Below are 16,076 nucleotides of genomic sequence, written 5' to 3' on the forward strand. Positions count from 1 at the left end.
CTTTTGTTATACATGTTTTCTTAATTGAGTTATTCAAAAAAGCAAAGAAGGAAAAGAATAAAGAAAGCAAATTTTGGGAGAACAATTATCCTCTCCTGACCCATAGTTTTTATATTTATAATGATTAAAGAAATTTTTATTTAGATATTATTTCATTCAAAAATATATTTAAATTGTTTTTAGTGTTTATTTTTATGAATTTACATTAGCTTATGGAAATGATTAAATTTATTTGTACCTTTTTTTTAAGAAAGATTATTTTTTTGTATAACAATGCAAATTAAGAATCTAAAAGAATAAGAGATTTTAATTTATACCAAAATCATAAGATTTTATTTATATATATGACTAACATTGATATTTTTTATAAGAATATAAATAAAAATTTAAGTAATTACTCCTTTCTGAATTGCAATGGTACAAAATACCCACTCAAAACATTAGAGTAAAGAAATATATACTACATTAAATGGTTTTTGAGTGGATATTAATAAAACTTTAATTTTTATTTATTTACTTCTGATTTAAAAATTTATAATCATTAGTGTAATAAAAATATTTTTATAATATATTAAAATATATCTTATTATTTTAGGCGATTTGGCATTCAAGTGAATGACTTTGGTCCCAGTTGGAGAAATGGAATGGCTTTCTTGGGAATTATCCATCGTATTCGTCCCAGTTTAGTCAATATGGACGCTCTCGGATCTCTTTCAAATAGAGAACGTTTGGAAATGGCTTTTCGTATTGCTGCAGCGGATCTTGGTATTGCAAGGCTGTTGGATCCAGAAGGTAATGTGTTTATTTTAATAATTAACACAAATATTTTAGAATGTAGAAAATAAAAGAAATTTTGATTTATGTTATAAAGGTAGATGAATATGATTATTAACTTATAGTAGAATAAATGATAAAATAAAGTTTTTAAAAACTACATTTATTTAAATGTTAGTAGTGTTTTAATGTTTGAAACTCATGTAAAAGATAGAATATTTCCTTTACTTGGGATAAACTATGTAATTCTATGTAAGATTTAGTAAGAATTAAAAATATTAACATTTTTTTCAACTTGTAATATTCATTACAAAATATCACATACAGAATATTATATATATCTATTTATTTTATTTGTTCTATATAAAATAATTTGCAAATTTTGATTGTAATTTTTAAGATAGACTGCTCATATTTTGAATTAATTTTGATCAGTAATAAATGCGTGGATATGATATATTACTTTTAATAGGATTATTGATTGATTATTAATACAAACTCTTTTAAATTGTTAGATGCAATATACACTACTGCTTACTATATATAATGTAGAACTGAATTCAAATTTTCGCAATTCCATTTGAAAACATTATTAATACAGTATTTATCATTAAAATTAATATGAAGAACTATTATTAACAATAAAACCTTTTAAATCTAGCAAAAATTATATTTATTAACTAACATTTTTGAGCTAGCTACAATGACACTATTAGTCTTTGCATTGGAGGATGGTAATGCAGTAGAGTGGGAGGAAGCCAGAATTATAAGACCAGTTAAAAAAGACAGAACTAGCAAAATTTGCTGAAGTTCTTGAAATTACAAGGCCATATACATTGAATGCATCCAGGAGAGAGTGGCCATTGGGTAGTTCTGGCAAATGCCAGAAGGGCTAATACTATTAGAAATTGTATATATGGAAAATATTACAATAGCCCCCTCTATAACACTGTTGATAATTCTGTATTATATGAATTCCATGTTGTACAAGTCACTTAGATTTTACAAATATGTGAGCTGTTCACAGCGTGGCATATGTATTTATAAAATCTAAGTGACTTGTACAACATGGAATTCATATAATAAGGAATTATCAACAGTGTTATAGGAGGTCAACTGTATTTATTAATTATATTCAAATGTAATTGATTATACAAATACATTTGAGTTTATTTTATTTTACTATTTCTTTTCACCCAAGTTTTTTTGGAATATTAATATCTGATACTAGTTGTAAAGTGGAAATGCAGTCCTGATGATGTCAAACTCAAAATCATGTCCTAGTCTGTTGCTGAATTCATCAATAGAAGGAATGTAACATCTGTTTCCACCACATAGAAGTTTTTGTTAAAAAGTTTATGTCCTGCTTAATATAATTAGAATTGTATTGTATGGTATATAATGTGAGGGTTTAGATATTTACCTGTTTACTAAGATATGAACTTAGGAGATTTACATGTCAATATTTGTTTGGAATGCAGTGTTGCAAATATGGGCATCTTCTAATGTGTGCACCCTTTATTTTATTATCTTTTATTTATTTTATTTTGTTTAGTTTGTTCCTTTTGTTATACATGTTTTCTTAATTGAGTTATTCAAAAAAGCAAAGAAGGAAAAGAATAAAGAAAGCAAATTTTGGGAGAACAATTATCCTCTCCTGACCCATAGTTTTTATATTTATAATGATTAAAGAAATTTTTATTTAGATATTATTTCATTCAAAAATATATTTAAATTGTTTTTAGTGTTTATTTTTATGAATTTACATTAGCTTATGGAAATGATTAAATTTATTTGTACCTTTTTTTTAAGAAAGATTATTTTTTTGTATAACAATGCAAATTAAGAATCTAAAAGAATAAGAGATTTTAATTTATACCAAAATCATAAGATTTTATTTATATATATGACTAACATTGATATTTTTTATAAGAATATAAATAAAAATTTAAGTAATTACTCCTTTCTGAATTGCAATGGTACAAAATACCCACTCAAAACATTAGAGTAAAGAAATATATACTACATTAAATGGTTTTTGAGTGGATATTAATAAAACTTTAATTTTTATTTATTTACTTCTGATTTAAAAATTTATAATCATTAGTGTAATAAAAATATTTTTATAATATATTAAAATATATCTTATTATTTTAGGCGATTTGGCATTCAAGTGAATGACTTTGGTCCCAGTTGGAGAAATGGAATGGCTTTCTTGGGAATTATCCATCGTATTCGTCCCAGTTTAGTCAATATGGACGCTCTCGGATCTCTTTCAAATAGAGAACGTTTGGAAATGGCTTTTCGTATTGCTGCAGCGGATCTTGGTATTGCAAGGCTGTTGGATCCAGAAGGTAATGTGTTTATTTTAATAATTAACACAAATATTTTAGAATGTAGAAAATAAAAGAAATTTTGATTTATGTTATAAAGGTAGATGAATATGATTATTAACTTATAGTAGAATAAATGATAAAATAAAGTTTTTAAAAACTACATTTATTTAAATGTTAGTAGTGTTTTAATGTTTGAAACTCATGTAAAAGATAGAATATTTCCTTTACTTGGGATAAACTATGTAATTCTATGTAAGATTTAGTAAGAATTAAAAATATTAACATTTTTTTCAACTTGTAATATTCATTACAAAATATCACATACAGAATATTATATATATCTATTTATTTTATTTGTTCTATATAAAATAATTTGCAAATTTTGATTGTAATTTTTAAGATAGACTGCTCATATTTTGAATTAATTTTGATCAGTAATAAATGCGTGGATATGATATATTACTTTTAATAGGATTATTGATTGATTATTAATACAAACTCTTTTAAATTGTTAGATGCAATATACACTACTGCTTACTATATATAATGTAGAACTGAATTCAAATTTTCGCAATTCCATTTGAAAACATTATTAATACAGTATTTATCATTAAAATTAATATGAAGAACTATTATTAATATGGTTATTAGTTATAAAAATAATTTTAACTGTTTAAATTAAATTAACTTTATAACTTCTTGAGTTTGAGGTAAAATATTTCAAATTCAGATTAAATATACTGTAGTTTAATATTACAATAAGATTGAAGGATTAAGAATAAAAAAATTATTATTTATTTTAATCTTTTAGATGTCGATGTGCCACAACCAGATGAAAAATCTATTATGACATACGTTGCTCAGTTTTTACATAAATATCCAGAAACTTATGCATCTCCTGAAATGGATACAGTTCCACAAAAACAGGATGATTTTGATATTTTATTAACTTGGTTAAATCAGGCTGAAACAATTTTAAAAATAGTAAATCAACCAATCACCAACTATAAACAAGAATATATGGTAAGCAAATATAAAAATACATCATATTTTTCATATTTTAAGTTAAATGTGGAATATATGAAACAAATTACTGTAAATCCTCACCTAGTTTCTCATGGACAATTATGTGAGGCACTGCTGTTTTGAATGTAATTTTTATTGAAAAACGATTTACTTAATTGTCCATGGGCAATTACATGGAAGTTTTGCCTATTTCAAGCATGTAATTGAGTTAGATATCTGTTACAGAACAGGGAAACAAATATTTGATTACACTAGATGTTTTCTACCATAAGTATTCCAGATGAGATTAGAATTACTAACAATTTCTAATTTTTCTGAAATTTTTATCCCTATGTTGTTATTTTTAAAAATTTTATTATGATTTCCAAGACTAATTATATAAAAATGGATTTTTTTCACCAGCTTTTGTTGCAAGCCACTACAACTTTTGAACAGCAAACATTTCCTATTAGGTATTGGTTGGTGACAACTAGCCCTAAGCAATTATACTCATCTTTTGACTGGTGCAAACACAGATATGTAGGAATGAGATCTGTTTGTTCTGTTTCATAGGAGTAAGAGGTTGTTTACATAGATGATTATGTGAGGATTTATAGTAAATTGCTGAATTTTTAAACTTTTGGATCAATAGATAAATTATTTACAGTTTTAATCAAAGTAATTAAACTGTATTTGTGTATTATGTATACAGCTGCATTTCTTGAACTATTTTGTTTATTTTATTTATGAAAAAAGTTTTGTTCATTTTAACATTTATATTGCAATAATTATCATTTTAAAAATTCTCAAAATTTTGATATTTCCTACAAACAATTTACATTGACTAAATGATTTAATTATAATTTTTCTGTGCTTATGTAAATTATTATATATTCTGATACTATGGTTATCAACCCATAATAAAAATTATATAAATAAATACTATCATTGTATTATATATATATATAAAATCTTTGTAATTTATTTATGATAAATGCATAGATAAATTATTTAGAAGTTTTTAATTTAAGAATAGATAATCCACTTATAGAAAAGTATCATAAGGTACAGTGTTGTGTAGAAGACTTTATTAATTATTCTGTAAAAGAAAAATTAATGAATTATTATTTAATAAAATTTATCTTTTAATTTTGTGAATCTTATACAGATAGTCCCCCACTTATGATAAACTGTTCTGAACAAAAATAATGGTGATAATGGGTTAAAATTTAAAATATTTTTTCCCATACACTAATTTTGGCCATCATAAATAGAGATGCTCATAAGTTGGAGACTAAATGTATATTTTTATTTTTATTTGGATTAACATTTATATTCAAATTTATAATTTTAGCAATATCTGAAACTTCAAAAAGAACAGTTGAGCTATAAAGAATTATATAACAACCTTTATCAGAAAATTACCAGTGGAATTATCAGTGAGATTTCTCTTAAACAAAAGTGGTCATTATTACAACATAAATGGCAGCGGGTAAATAATGATTNCTATAATTATAATAAAATTTGATTTAAAAAGCAGGAAAAATTTTTATTAGTCATTGACATAGTTGTTTAAAAATTTCTATTAAAGGAATTTTTTCAAGATTTCTCTTCATGGCAAAATAAAAAAGAATTGTTGGTACAATCTGGAGAATATTTATGTCATGTATGTAAAGACATTATTACCAGAGACATCCAAAAGCGTATTAGTGAGATAAAGAACCGATGGGATAAATTATATTTAAAAGTAAGTACTACAGGCTTAGTTTATGTAATATGAATTAAAAGTATATCATAATCATAAATCTACTTTATTATACAATCAAATATATAATATGATGTGTATTAAAATTAATTTAATAATTTATAGATGGAAGTATGTAAATTTGTTTAATATAAGTATATATGAATTAGATGAAAAATATGTATAGCTTCAATATATATGTGAATAAAATATGCAAATAATATAATAATTTTGAAACAGTATTGCAACTCAGACAACTAAGTACAAAGTTACATTGAAAATCTAATGTGTTAGAATTTTATTTAAATTAAATAATAATCTACAACAATTTTGGACTATAGGTAATAAGTGACATGTCTGTATGTAATATGATTTAAGAACCTTTAATTTAATTAGTCTAACTAAAAAAGTTTTCAGCATAATGTTTGGTATTACGATGATAATACACAGAATTTACCATTTTTGATGCACAACTGATCTTGACAGAATTTAATATCCTATTATTCTCTGAATGTGAATAATTTTTAATGGAACTCAATATTTATTTGATCTTATATTGATAATTATATATTTAAGATGCATCATTTTAAAATTTTTGGGCCATCTGTGATATTTAATTAATATTATGAAGAACTGTCATAATAAAATATTTTTATCAAACAAACAGCCAGATTCTTTTATTGAATTTAAAAACTACAAATAAAAACTGTTTGACAAGTGATGTAAAAAAATAACGTTAATTTTCACACCAACAAATAATTTTAGTTAAAGCACAAAAAAAATATAATGTATAAATACATCAACCCGATGCATTCCTACTACAATTTGAAAGCGTTTGTATATTTATTAAAATTATTTGCTATTGTGAAAAGTAAGGTTATTTTTTATACCTTTTTTGGGCTATGAGGCTAAATAATTACTAAGTAATTTGGTGGGCTTAATTATTTGATGATTATTTAGCCTTATGCCTCCTACCAAATTATTAGTAATTTGTTATTATATAATATACACTTTTTAAATATTCATTAAATTTTCAGAGACATGTTATCTTTTAGCTATGTATCAATAATTTTTGAGGCTTCTCGAGACAACTAGGCCCTAGATGTGTTCCTATTGTGTAATCCTGTACTGGTCCATGCCTAAAGCTGGCTCTTTAACTAGATCGAAAACATTAGCATTATTTAAATTTATGTTGAATTAATCAATGTTAATGGTACCGTACATTGATTAATTCAATTATAATAAATAAATTTTTAATTATGATATTTTTAAAAAATGTATTTAATGTATTATTATTTCAATAACAATGGATTCTTTAAAATTAGAAATTGCTTACCATGATTTAATTATGTATATTAAACTTTGATTACTGTATAATAACTTTTTACCTATTCAGTTTTTTAATCTCTTAATTAAAATCATAAAATAATTATATTTTGTTTAATCATTATTTATTTTTATAAATCTTAAATTTAATAATGTTATTTAAAATGTAGATTTCAGAGAAATTGAAACTATGAAGAAATTTCTATCAGAAATAAATGAGAAATGGAAAAGATTTTCAGTGGAGCTTCGTTCTGTTGGAACTAAATTAAATGATGCTTTTGCTCATTGGGATCAATATAATGCAAATATGCCTTCAATGCTTTCTTGGTTAGATAATGCAGAAAAGGTTATAAATAGTACTGAAGATGAAAAATTAGTAAGTGCATTTACTTTTAGTTGAACTTTATTTAGAAATAGCTTATTGAAATGCATTGCTCCCTGATAATGCTATCAATTACTTGTATATTGTAATTTTGACTTCTGTCTGTGGCTCTTTCTTCCTTCCATTTCATTTAAAGTAATGCTAAGAAAACCTTTCATGTTACTGCTCTAGGTCTTCCATTATAAAAGAGCTTCTAGTTCAAGGCCCAGAGCAGATGCATGTGAGTAGTTCTTACTTAAACCATGCTTACAGTTTAAATATATATACCATACAAAAAGTTTCTGTGGCACAATGGAATTCTTTGTTGATCACTTTATTTTACATCAGTTTTTTTTATGTTCAAAAATGTCCCATACATAGTAAAGTTTATTATGTTCAATAGTAAAAATATTAGACAAAACAATTTAGTTGATTAAAGAATTAGTAAATTTGAGAGTAATTAGAAAATTTCTTGTTCATCACTCGTAGGGTAGTTTATCTTATAACATGGGTCAGAATTTGACCCTGATTCTTGCATTATAACTGGGAAGCAATGTAAATTATTATTAAATATTTAAGAACTAAAAATAAGTTATAAATTTTTGCTTTTGTTGTTAATGTTTGTATATATATTATATAATACAATGAATTAATATTAATGATTAGCATTAAATTAATTTTAATACTGTTTCTGAAATACATTTTATAATTAGAAATAATGTTCAATAAAATTTTCTATAATTATAATAAAATTTGATTTAAAAAGCAGGAAAAATTTTTATTAGTCATTGACATAGTTGTTTAAAAATTTCTATTAAAGGAATTTTTTCAAGATTTCTCTTCATGGCAAAATAAAAAAGAATTGTTGGTACAATCTGGAGAATATTTATGTCATGTATGTAAAGACATTATTACCAGAGACATCCAAAAGCGTATTAGTGAGATAAAGAACCGATGGGATAAATTATATTTAAAAGTAAGTACTACAGGCTTAGTTTATGTAATATGAATTAAAAGTATATCATAATCATAAATCTACTTTATTATACAATCAAATATATAATATGATGTGTATTAAAATTAATTTAATAATTTATAGATGGAAGTATGTAAATTTGTTTAATATAAGTATATATGAATTAGATGAAAAATATGTATAGCTTCAATATATATGTGAATAAAATATGCAAATAATATAATAATTTTGAAACAGTATTGCAACTCAGACAACTAAGTACAAAGTTACATTGAAAATCTAATGTGTTAGAATTTTATTTAAATTAAATAATAATCTACAACAATTTTGGACTATAGGTAATAAGTGACATGTCTGTATGTAATATGATTTAAGAACCTTTAATTTAATTAGTCTAACTAAAAAAGTTTTCAGCATAATGTTTGGTATTACGATGATAATACACAGAATTTACCATTTTTGATGCACAACTGATCTTGACAGAATTTAATATCCTATTATTCTCTGAATGTGAATAATTTTTAATGGAACTCAATATTTATTTATATTACTCTGTTGATTATTAAAAACATGTTAAATGTATCTTATTTGTATAAATAAGATGTTTATTTTTCTATTTGATTATGTATAAAAAATTAGGGTTGTTGAATGATTAAAAATTTTGAAATTCTATTTAAAAAAAAATGGATTTTTGTAATTTTATAAAAATTAAAAATTAATTTAATTAAGTTTTATTGATTTTTTTAAAAAATTTATTATTAAATTAAAGATAATTTAAATCATAAATAAGTTATAATCATGTCTTTTAGTCAGTTATTTATTTTACTTCTTCATTTATTATTTTATTAAATATGTAAACTATAAATTTTTAAGATAAAAGAATATGTGAATGCTGGTGAAACACTTTTGGTACGCAGAAAATTTCAGAGAGAATTGGAAGAATTGCAACAAAAACTGCAAGCAATTGAATTAATTTTAGGAACAACAGTACCATGCACACCATCTGAATTAAATAAATACTTTACAGAATTGAAGGTATTTATACATTTTATTAAATTTATATATTTTGAATCATCTATTACTTTTCAGTTATATTTTATGAATTTTTAATAATTTAGCATGTGTGGTTGATATTTTAAATAACATTATTTTTTTTTTTAAAACAATTTTGATGGATTCAAACTTTTTAGATCATTTCCTCCTGCTTCTTCCTTTATATTTTTATTACAGATGCTCTTGTACTTTTGCCTCTTGCAATCTTCATTCTTTTCACTGTTCCTTCACATACTGTCTCTCTATGTTCCTAATTCTTTGCTATCCTTTATCTTTATAAGAACGTTGTTCATACCTTCAATATTAGGAGATATCTTTGCATTTCTCAACTCATCATTCAGATTAACATCTAATGTTTGATTGAAAACACTAGGTTTTTTTTCAATTGAGAAGTATCTTCCTCCAATATAGGCTCATCATGATTCAACTTTTTACTTATTGCAATTTGGAGAATTGCTCATGATGCTTCTTAATGTGTAGAAAGCAATAAATGAACTTTGTTTCTTGTTTTTTATATGTCAAGAAGTATTATGAGCAATTCTCAAAATTATGTAAAATACTATTTATTATGACTTAAATATATAAATAAATCAAAGTTATTTGGTATCTATATAAACATTTTAACATTAGGTGCATATGAAAGAAATTTGTTATTTTAAAAAAAGATAAATGATACTTTTTAGTCAGAACTTTTATATCATTCTATTTTTTTAAAGTAAATTAAAGTAATGATTATGATATTCAAAAGTCATTTACTGATTTTGCTTTGTTATAAAAATGTAATTTTAATTTTACAGTTATTACTTTAATTGAAAATATTTTTATTTACAGAATTTACAGAAAGAGGCAGAAAACTGTGATATTTTGTATAACAACATAACAACAAAAGTTCAAACAATTATACGCACAATGCCACAACCAGAAGTGCAAACTCTGATGAATTTGTTGAAAAAGGTTTCATTTATACGTTTGAATTATATATATTCATATCTATATATATATTTTAAAATATTGATTTAGATTTAATTTTTAGGAAAAAGAACACATTGTAACAATTAAAGCAAAAATCTCATCTCGTCTACAAGCTATTCAGCAAATTTTAAATTCTCAGAATGCTTGGGAAAGTGGAATAAATGAAATTTATTTATGGTTGAATGAAGCAGAGAATTTAATATCTACATATGTTATTCCTGATTCTCAACAACAAATTGCAACGCAATTAGGAAAACATAAGGTATTTAATTTTTGTGTTAATTTGCAAGTATTTAAAATTAAATAAATGCAGTTGACAATCAGAAATTTATAGGTGTTCATGGAATATTTAGTCATTGTTTTTAAGATCAAATATTTAAATAAACTTGTTTAATAAAAAGTTCAAGAATTTAGCATTTAAAATAATAATAATTGTAAGAATTTTCTGTTATAGAAGTTAAATTAATAAGCAGGCTCTTGATTTACACTTATTTATTAATGAATAAACGGACTTGCCCATAGAAGGCGTACACATGTGACAAAGTATATACACAATTATATAATTTGATCTTTGTATCATAAAGGTAGAAACAAAGGGAATTTAAGAGAAATGATTTATAGCTTAACAAAAGTGGTATGACACCACCTTGTGACAAGATTTGAACTCTAACATTTTCTTTATTTATGTTACTTAATTTTTAAAAATAGTCTTATTCCAGAGAATTTAAAAAGTTATTCAAATATTAAATCAAAAATTTTATTTTTAATACTATTATTTGTATGTTTAATATACAAAAATACAGATATGCTAAAAAGACTCATCAATTAACTTATACATAGTAAAAAAACCATTAGTAAACTAGATATGGATTGCTAAAACATATAGCTATGCTCTGCTATATTATAATTTTCCATGTAGAAAAATTGTTTAGATATAGATTCAAATTATGTTATAGGTAAATTGTTAAATTTTCAATGATATTCAAAATCACAATGTACATTTTAATGTATAAAAGATTTACATGCACATTCAATTTTTCTGAAATTTAATGATTATATTAATGTCATACCATTGTTAAATATGCAAATGATAAATATGTAAAATTTCTGATTTCTAAAATTAATTATCAAATGTTTGATGATTTTTACTTGTTACTATAAAACTTTAGTCTTGTAAATAATTTTTTTGTTACTTGTAATATTATCATAAAAAAATCTATTATTATAGATAATAATTTAGAAGTATAAACCTACCAGTCGACCCCCCTATAACACTGTTGATTTTTCCGTTTTATATGAATTCCATTTTGTTCGAGTCACTTAGATTTTACAAACACATGTGCCAGGCTGTGAACGGCTCACGTATTTGTAAAATCTAAGTGACTCGTACAACATGGAATTCATATAAAACGGAAAAATCAACAGTGTTATAGGGGGGTCAACTGTAGAAAATTTACAAAAAATTTTCAGTGGACGAACTATAAAAGTGTGTCCATTCATACACCATCAGAAAATAACAATTTCATGACGGAGTCGACCTTTATTTGGAGTTGTCTCATCTGCCTTGACATGCAAAATGTTACAATCTTCCCTATGGCAGCAGCATAGACATTTATAAAAATTATACATTTAATAAAAACTAATTGTTCCAGTGAAAAACTTTTTTATTAAATATAGAAGTATATTATTAATGGTAATGTACTTTATATAATAAGTTATATTTGTAATAAATTATATTTCCACAAAAAAGTGTAAAGAAGAAATAGATTTTGAAAGAATGTAGTGTATTGAATAATAACAGAATGAGAAAAGACTGAATTATTTTCTATAGGAAATATGTTTAAAAATATGATAGAATAACACAAATCAAATATAGTTTAATTGTTAGTAAATGAAATTTGTTGTCAATAAAATTTATGATTAACTTCTCAAAATTTTTGATGATTTACGAAATTATTTAAAATTTTTTCAGACATTCTTTTCCAAAACTACTTATTATAAAAATATGATTGAGACAAAAAGAAAAATCATTTCTGATATTGTAGAACAAGCCACAAGATCTGGAGGAATTGATACATCTCATTTACAGCAGCAAATGACAGCACTAAGTACTAGGTTTGAGGTAATTATTTAAATGAATTATTTCAATAAAATTAATTTGTAAATTAGTTACATCAACATATTCATTTAATTAAATTATATTCTTCAAATAGAGTTGTGTAGCTCTATCACAACAATGGGAAGATGCAATGAAAGAAGCTGGATGTAGATGGCAGAAATTTTATGATAAGGAAAGAGCTTTAAAACAATGGCTCGATAATGCTGAAAATATAATTAATGAACCTATAACAGATCATCATCGTCTCGAAACTAGAAAGGTAAATAAGTTTTTACATTAGAAAATTTTTTAAGAATAAACATTGCAAATTCTTATAAAAATTCTTTGATGGTTGCTGGTTAATGTTAATACTAATGATTTTTGTAATCATTATATTCATACTTTAAATATGCATATTTAAAAATAAGAATATAATTTCTCTACAGTTCTAATATAAATTATTCCTTAAATATACATAGCTTTGTTAATAATTTAATCAGTGCCAAGTTGATAAATTTTTATATATTTTTTTCTTTAAAATAAAAAATTATTGAATTCAAATAACTTTTTAATAGGAAATTCTTTCTTAGATTATTGTAACTGTAAAAGTCTGAATAAATAATTTTCAGCTATAAAAAAATATGTGAACCAATGTTTGTTTTTTAATATCTAACTTTTAATTTTTGAATTTTGCTAACAAGTCTTTTGACAGAAAATTTTTATGACTTGTTTTTAATTGATTAAGATATCTTGTCTTTTAATTTATTTATTATTTTTGATTAATTTAAGTAAAGAGGAAATTAAAATTATTTATTTAATACAGTCAAATCCTATTGTTATATTATTGGTTTATGCAAAGTCTGTATTAATGCAAAGTAGTGTTGTAGTCCCTTAGACAATGTTAAGAAGTTTGATTAATACAAAATATCAATTAATACATAATACAAAGCATGTCATGGTTCCACAAATTCAATAACAATTACATTATGCCATTTAATACAAAGCACACTTCTAGCTTCCCTGAAGTCCCTGAGCCAAATTGGAAACACACAGGCCACAATGACCAAGGGCACGTCAATATTATTGTCATCATTGGTAATTAATCACATCAACAATGTTAACTTCAATTTAAAAATTTATTCTCTCTTATATTTGTTGCTTTTTATGCTGTGAAAATGCCAAATGATTAGTTAAGACAGTTGACATGTATGCAATGGAAATTGGAAGTTAATAGGATTAGGAAATTTTCAAATAAAAATCTGTAGTTTTAAGAAATAGATTTTATTTTTAGTTGCTTTAATAATGGAAATAATGAAACAACCAAATTACAATATTAAATACTGTAATCAGTTCATAATTTTAAAGTTAAAAACAAACTGTTTTTATTGAAATTCAATTAAATTTGTAAAATTATATATATATCCAGTCAGTTCTGGGATTTGATTTAGCAGCTATGTTTTCTTATTATATCTAGTAGCTTTAATCATCACTCTACTGACTCTAACTGATGGCAAAAAATGAGCATTGATTCTTTCTTCAAACCACCTGTATCTCAATAAAGTATGCTTGGAGCAATGTATAAGTTTATTTATTTGTTCAAGCACATTGAAATAAGATAAAATATAATGAAATAACTAGGAGAAAATTTGGCTTTTGCAATTTGACAGTTGATTTATCATAAAGTTTGCTTAATACAAACTTCAATAATACAAAGTGTCAATTTTTAAATCCCCTCCACTTTGTATTAATGGAGTTTGATTATATTTGCTTCAATAGAAGCATCAATCAATGCATTTTTTTAATAACTGTACATATATAATTAATAATAGTAATAACAACAACAGTAACCTAAAATAAGTTTTTAAGTTGTTATTGTCTTTACATATAACTTTTTACTTAATTTCTAAATCAAAATGTTATCATTTTTCATTTTATATAATTATTTTACAAATAAATTTTATTACATTTAATAAAATAATTTAAACATTTAAAATTTTTTTATTTTGTTTTATAAAGTAAGTTTTTTTAACTCTCTGCATGGATATTATATTTTTATATTAGAGTTACAAATAATTAGTTATTTAAAATTAGAAATATGTATAATGCAATATTTTCAATTACTATGAAATATATCTGAAGTTTTCGGTACTAAAAAATTTATTTTTAGGCCTTTTTGGAAAATGCAGATGGAAATCTCTTGAAAAGCTTTATCACTGCCAGTGAAGATGTTCTTGCTACACTTCCTGATAATGCAAAATCTTCTGTTATTGAAACTGTTAACAATTTACAAGAAAGGTGGAAGGTAGGAATATTCATCAGTTTTTTACTAAAATATAAAACAAACGAGCAATTATTTATTGTGACATTGTCACAATGCTGGACTGCAATTTTTAATCATAATTTTAATTTATTTAATTTAAAATATATCCAAGCAACCTCAAATTATTTAGTTGTGGCTTGCCCCTGTACATTATACCTTTCCATTAGCAATGGAATCGTGCAAGTCATCTATCTAGCTCCTTTCAGTGGAAAATTTTTTAATTGAAATAATGTGACTTTTGGTTTGCATTAGAACTTCATATATAGTTAATTGGGCCTCTTGCCCCTAAGCTTTCTATATTTGGTCTTGAATTTCATTTATCTAACATTATTCTTGAGATTAAGGAAAGACAGACTGACAGATGACACTGGGAATTTATAGGTCTACAATGTTTTCAAATTTTAGCCCAATTATAATAAATTATTTAATGCTGTTTATATAAGAATCAGTAGCCATTTACATATAAGTTTAATCATAAAATAGTGATACAACTTACCATTTTAGAAAATTTGTTAAAATTCCAGTAATCTTGTTATATGAATATGACATTTTTATTAATTTTCTGATTGTATTTGCTAAAAATATGATAGAATAACACAAATCAAATATAGTTTAATTGTTAGTAAATGAAATTTGTTGTCAATAAAATTTATGATTAACTTCTCAAAATTTTTGATGATTTACGAAATTATTTAAAATTTTTTCAGACATTCTTTTCCAAAACTACTTATTATAAAAATATGATTGAGACAAAAAGAAAAATCATTTCTGATATTGTAGAACAAGCCACAAGATCTGGAGGAATTGATACATCTCATTTACAGCAGCAAATGACAGCACTAAGTACTAGGTTTGAGGTAATTATTTAAATGAATTATTTCAATAAAATTAATTTGTAAATTAGTTACATCAACATATTCATTTAATTAAATTATATTCTTCAAATAGAGTTGTGTAGCTCTATCACAACAATGGGAAGATGCAATGAAAGAAGCTGGATGTAGATGGCAGAAATTTTATGATAAGGAAAGAGCTTTAAAACAATGGCTCGATAATGCTGAAAATATAATTAATGAACCTATAACAGATCATCATCGTCTCGAAACTAGAA

At 23.9% G+C, this 16,076-nt stretch overlaps 1 protein-coding gene across 1 annotated transcript in view; it reads left to right on the forward strand.

Annotated features, from left to right (window-relative positions):
- Nucleotides 1–16,076, forward strand: part of LOC111620118 (nesprin-1-like) — a 307,506-nt gene that overhangs the window by 61,014 nt on the left and 230,416 nt on the right. The window contains exons 7-18 of the mRNA XM_023361978.1: nt 596–792; nt 3,922–4,133; nt 5,470–5,622; nt 5,707–5,824; nt 7,356–7,561; nt 8,367–8,522; nt 9,396–9,557; nt 10,407–10,529; nt 10,609–10,809; nt 12,520–12,669; nt 12,761–12,925; nt 14,813–14,947. Of these exons, the coding sequence (XP_023217746.1) occupies nt 596–792; nt 3,922–4,133; nt 5,470–5,622; nt 5,707–5,824; nt 7,356–7,561; nt 8,367–8,522; nt 9,396–9,557; nt 10,407–10,529; nt 10,609–10,809; nt 12,520–12,669; nt 12,761–12,925; nt 14,813–14,947 (1,978 nt within the window). The remainder of the gene's footprint in view (nt 1–595; nt 793–3,921; nt 4,134–5,469; nt 5,623–5,706; nt 5,825–7,355; nt 7,562–8,366; nt 8,523–9,395; nt 9,558–10,406; nt 10,530–10,608; nt 10,810–12,519; nt 12,670–12,760; nt 12,926–14,812; nt 14,948–16,076) is intronic.

Source organism: Centruroides sculpturatus, unplaced genomic scaffold (genome assembly GCF_000671375.1).
Source record: "Centruroides sculpturatus isolate CEXI.00-Female unplaced genomic scaffold, Cexi_2.0 scaffold109, whole genome shotgun sequence".
NCBI classification, from domain to species: Eukaryota; Metazoa; Arthropoda; class Arachnida; order Scorpiones; family Buthidae; genus Centruroides; species Centruroides sculpturatus.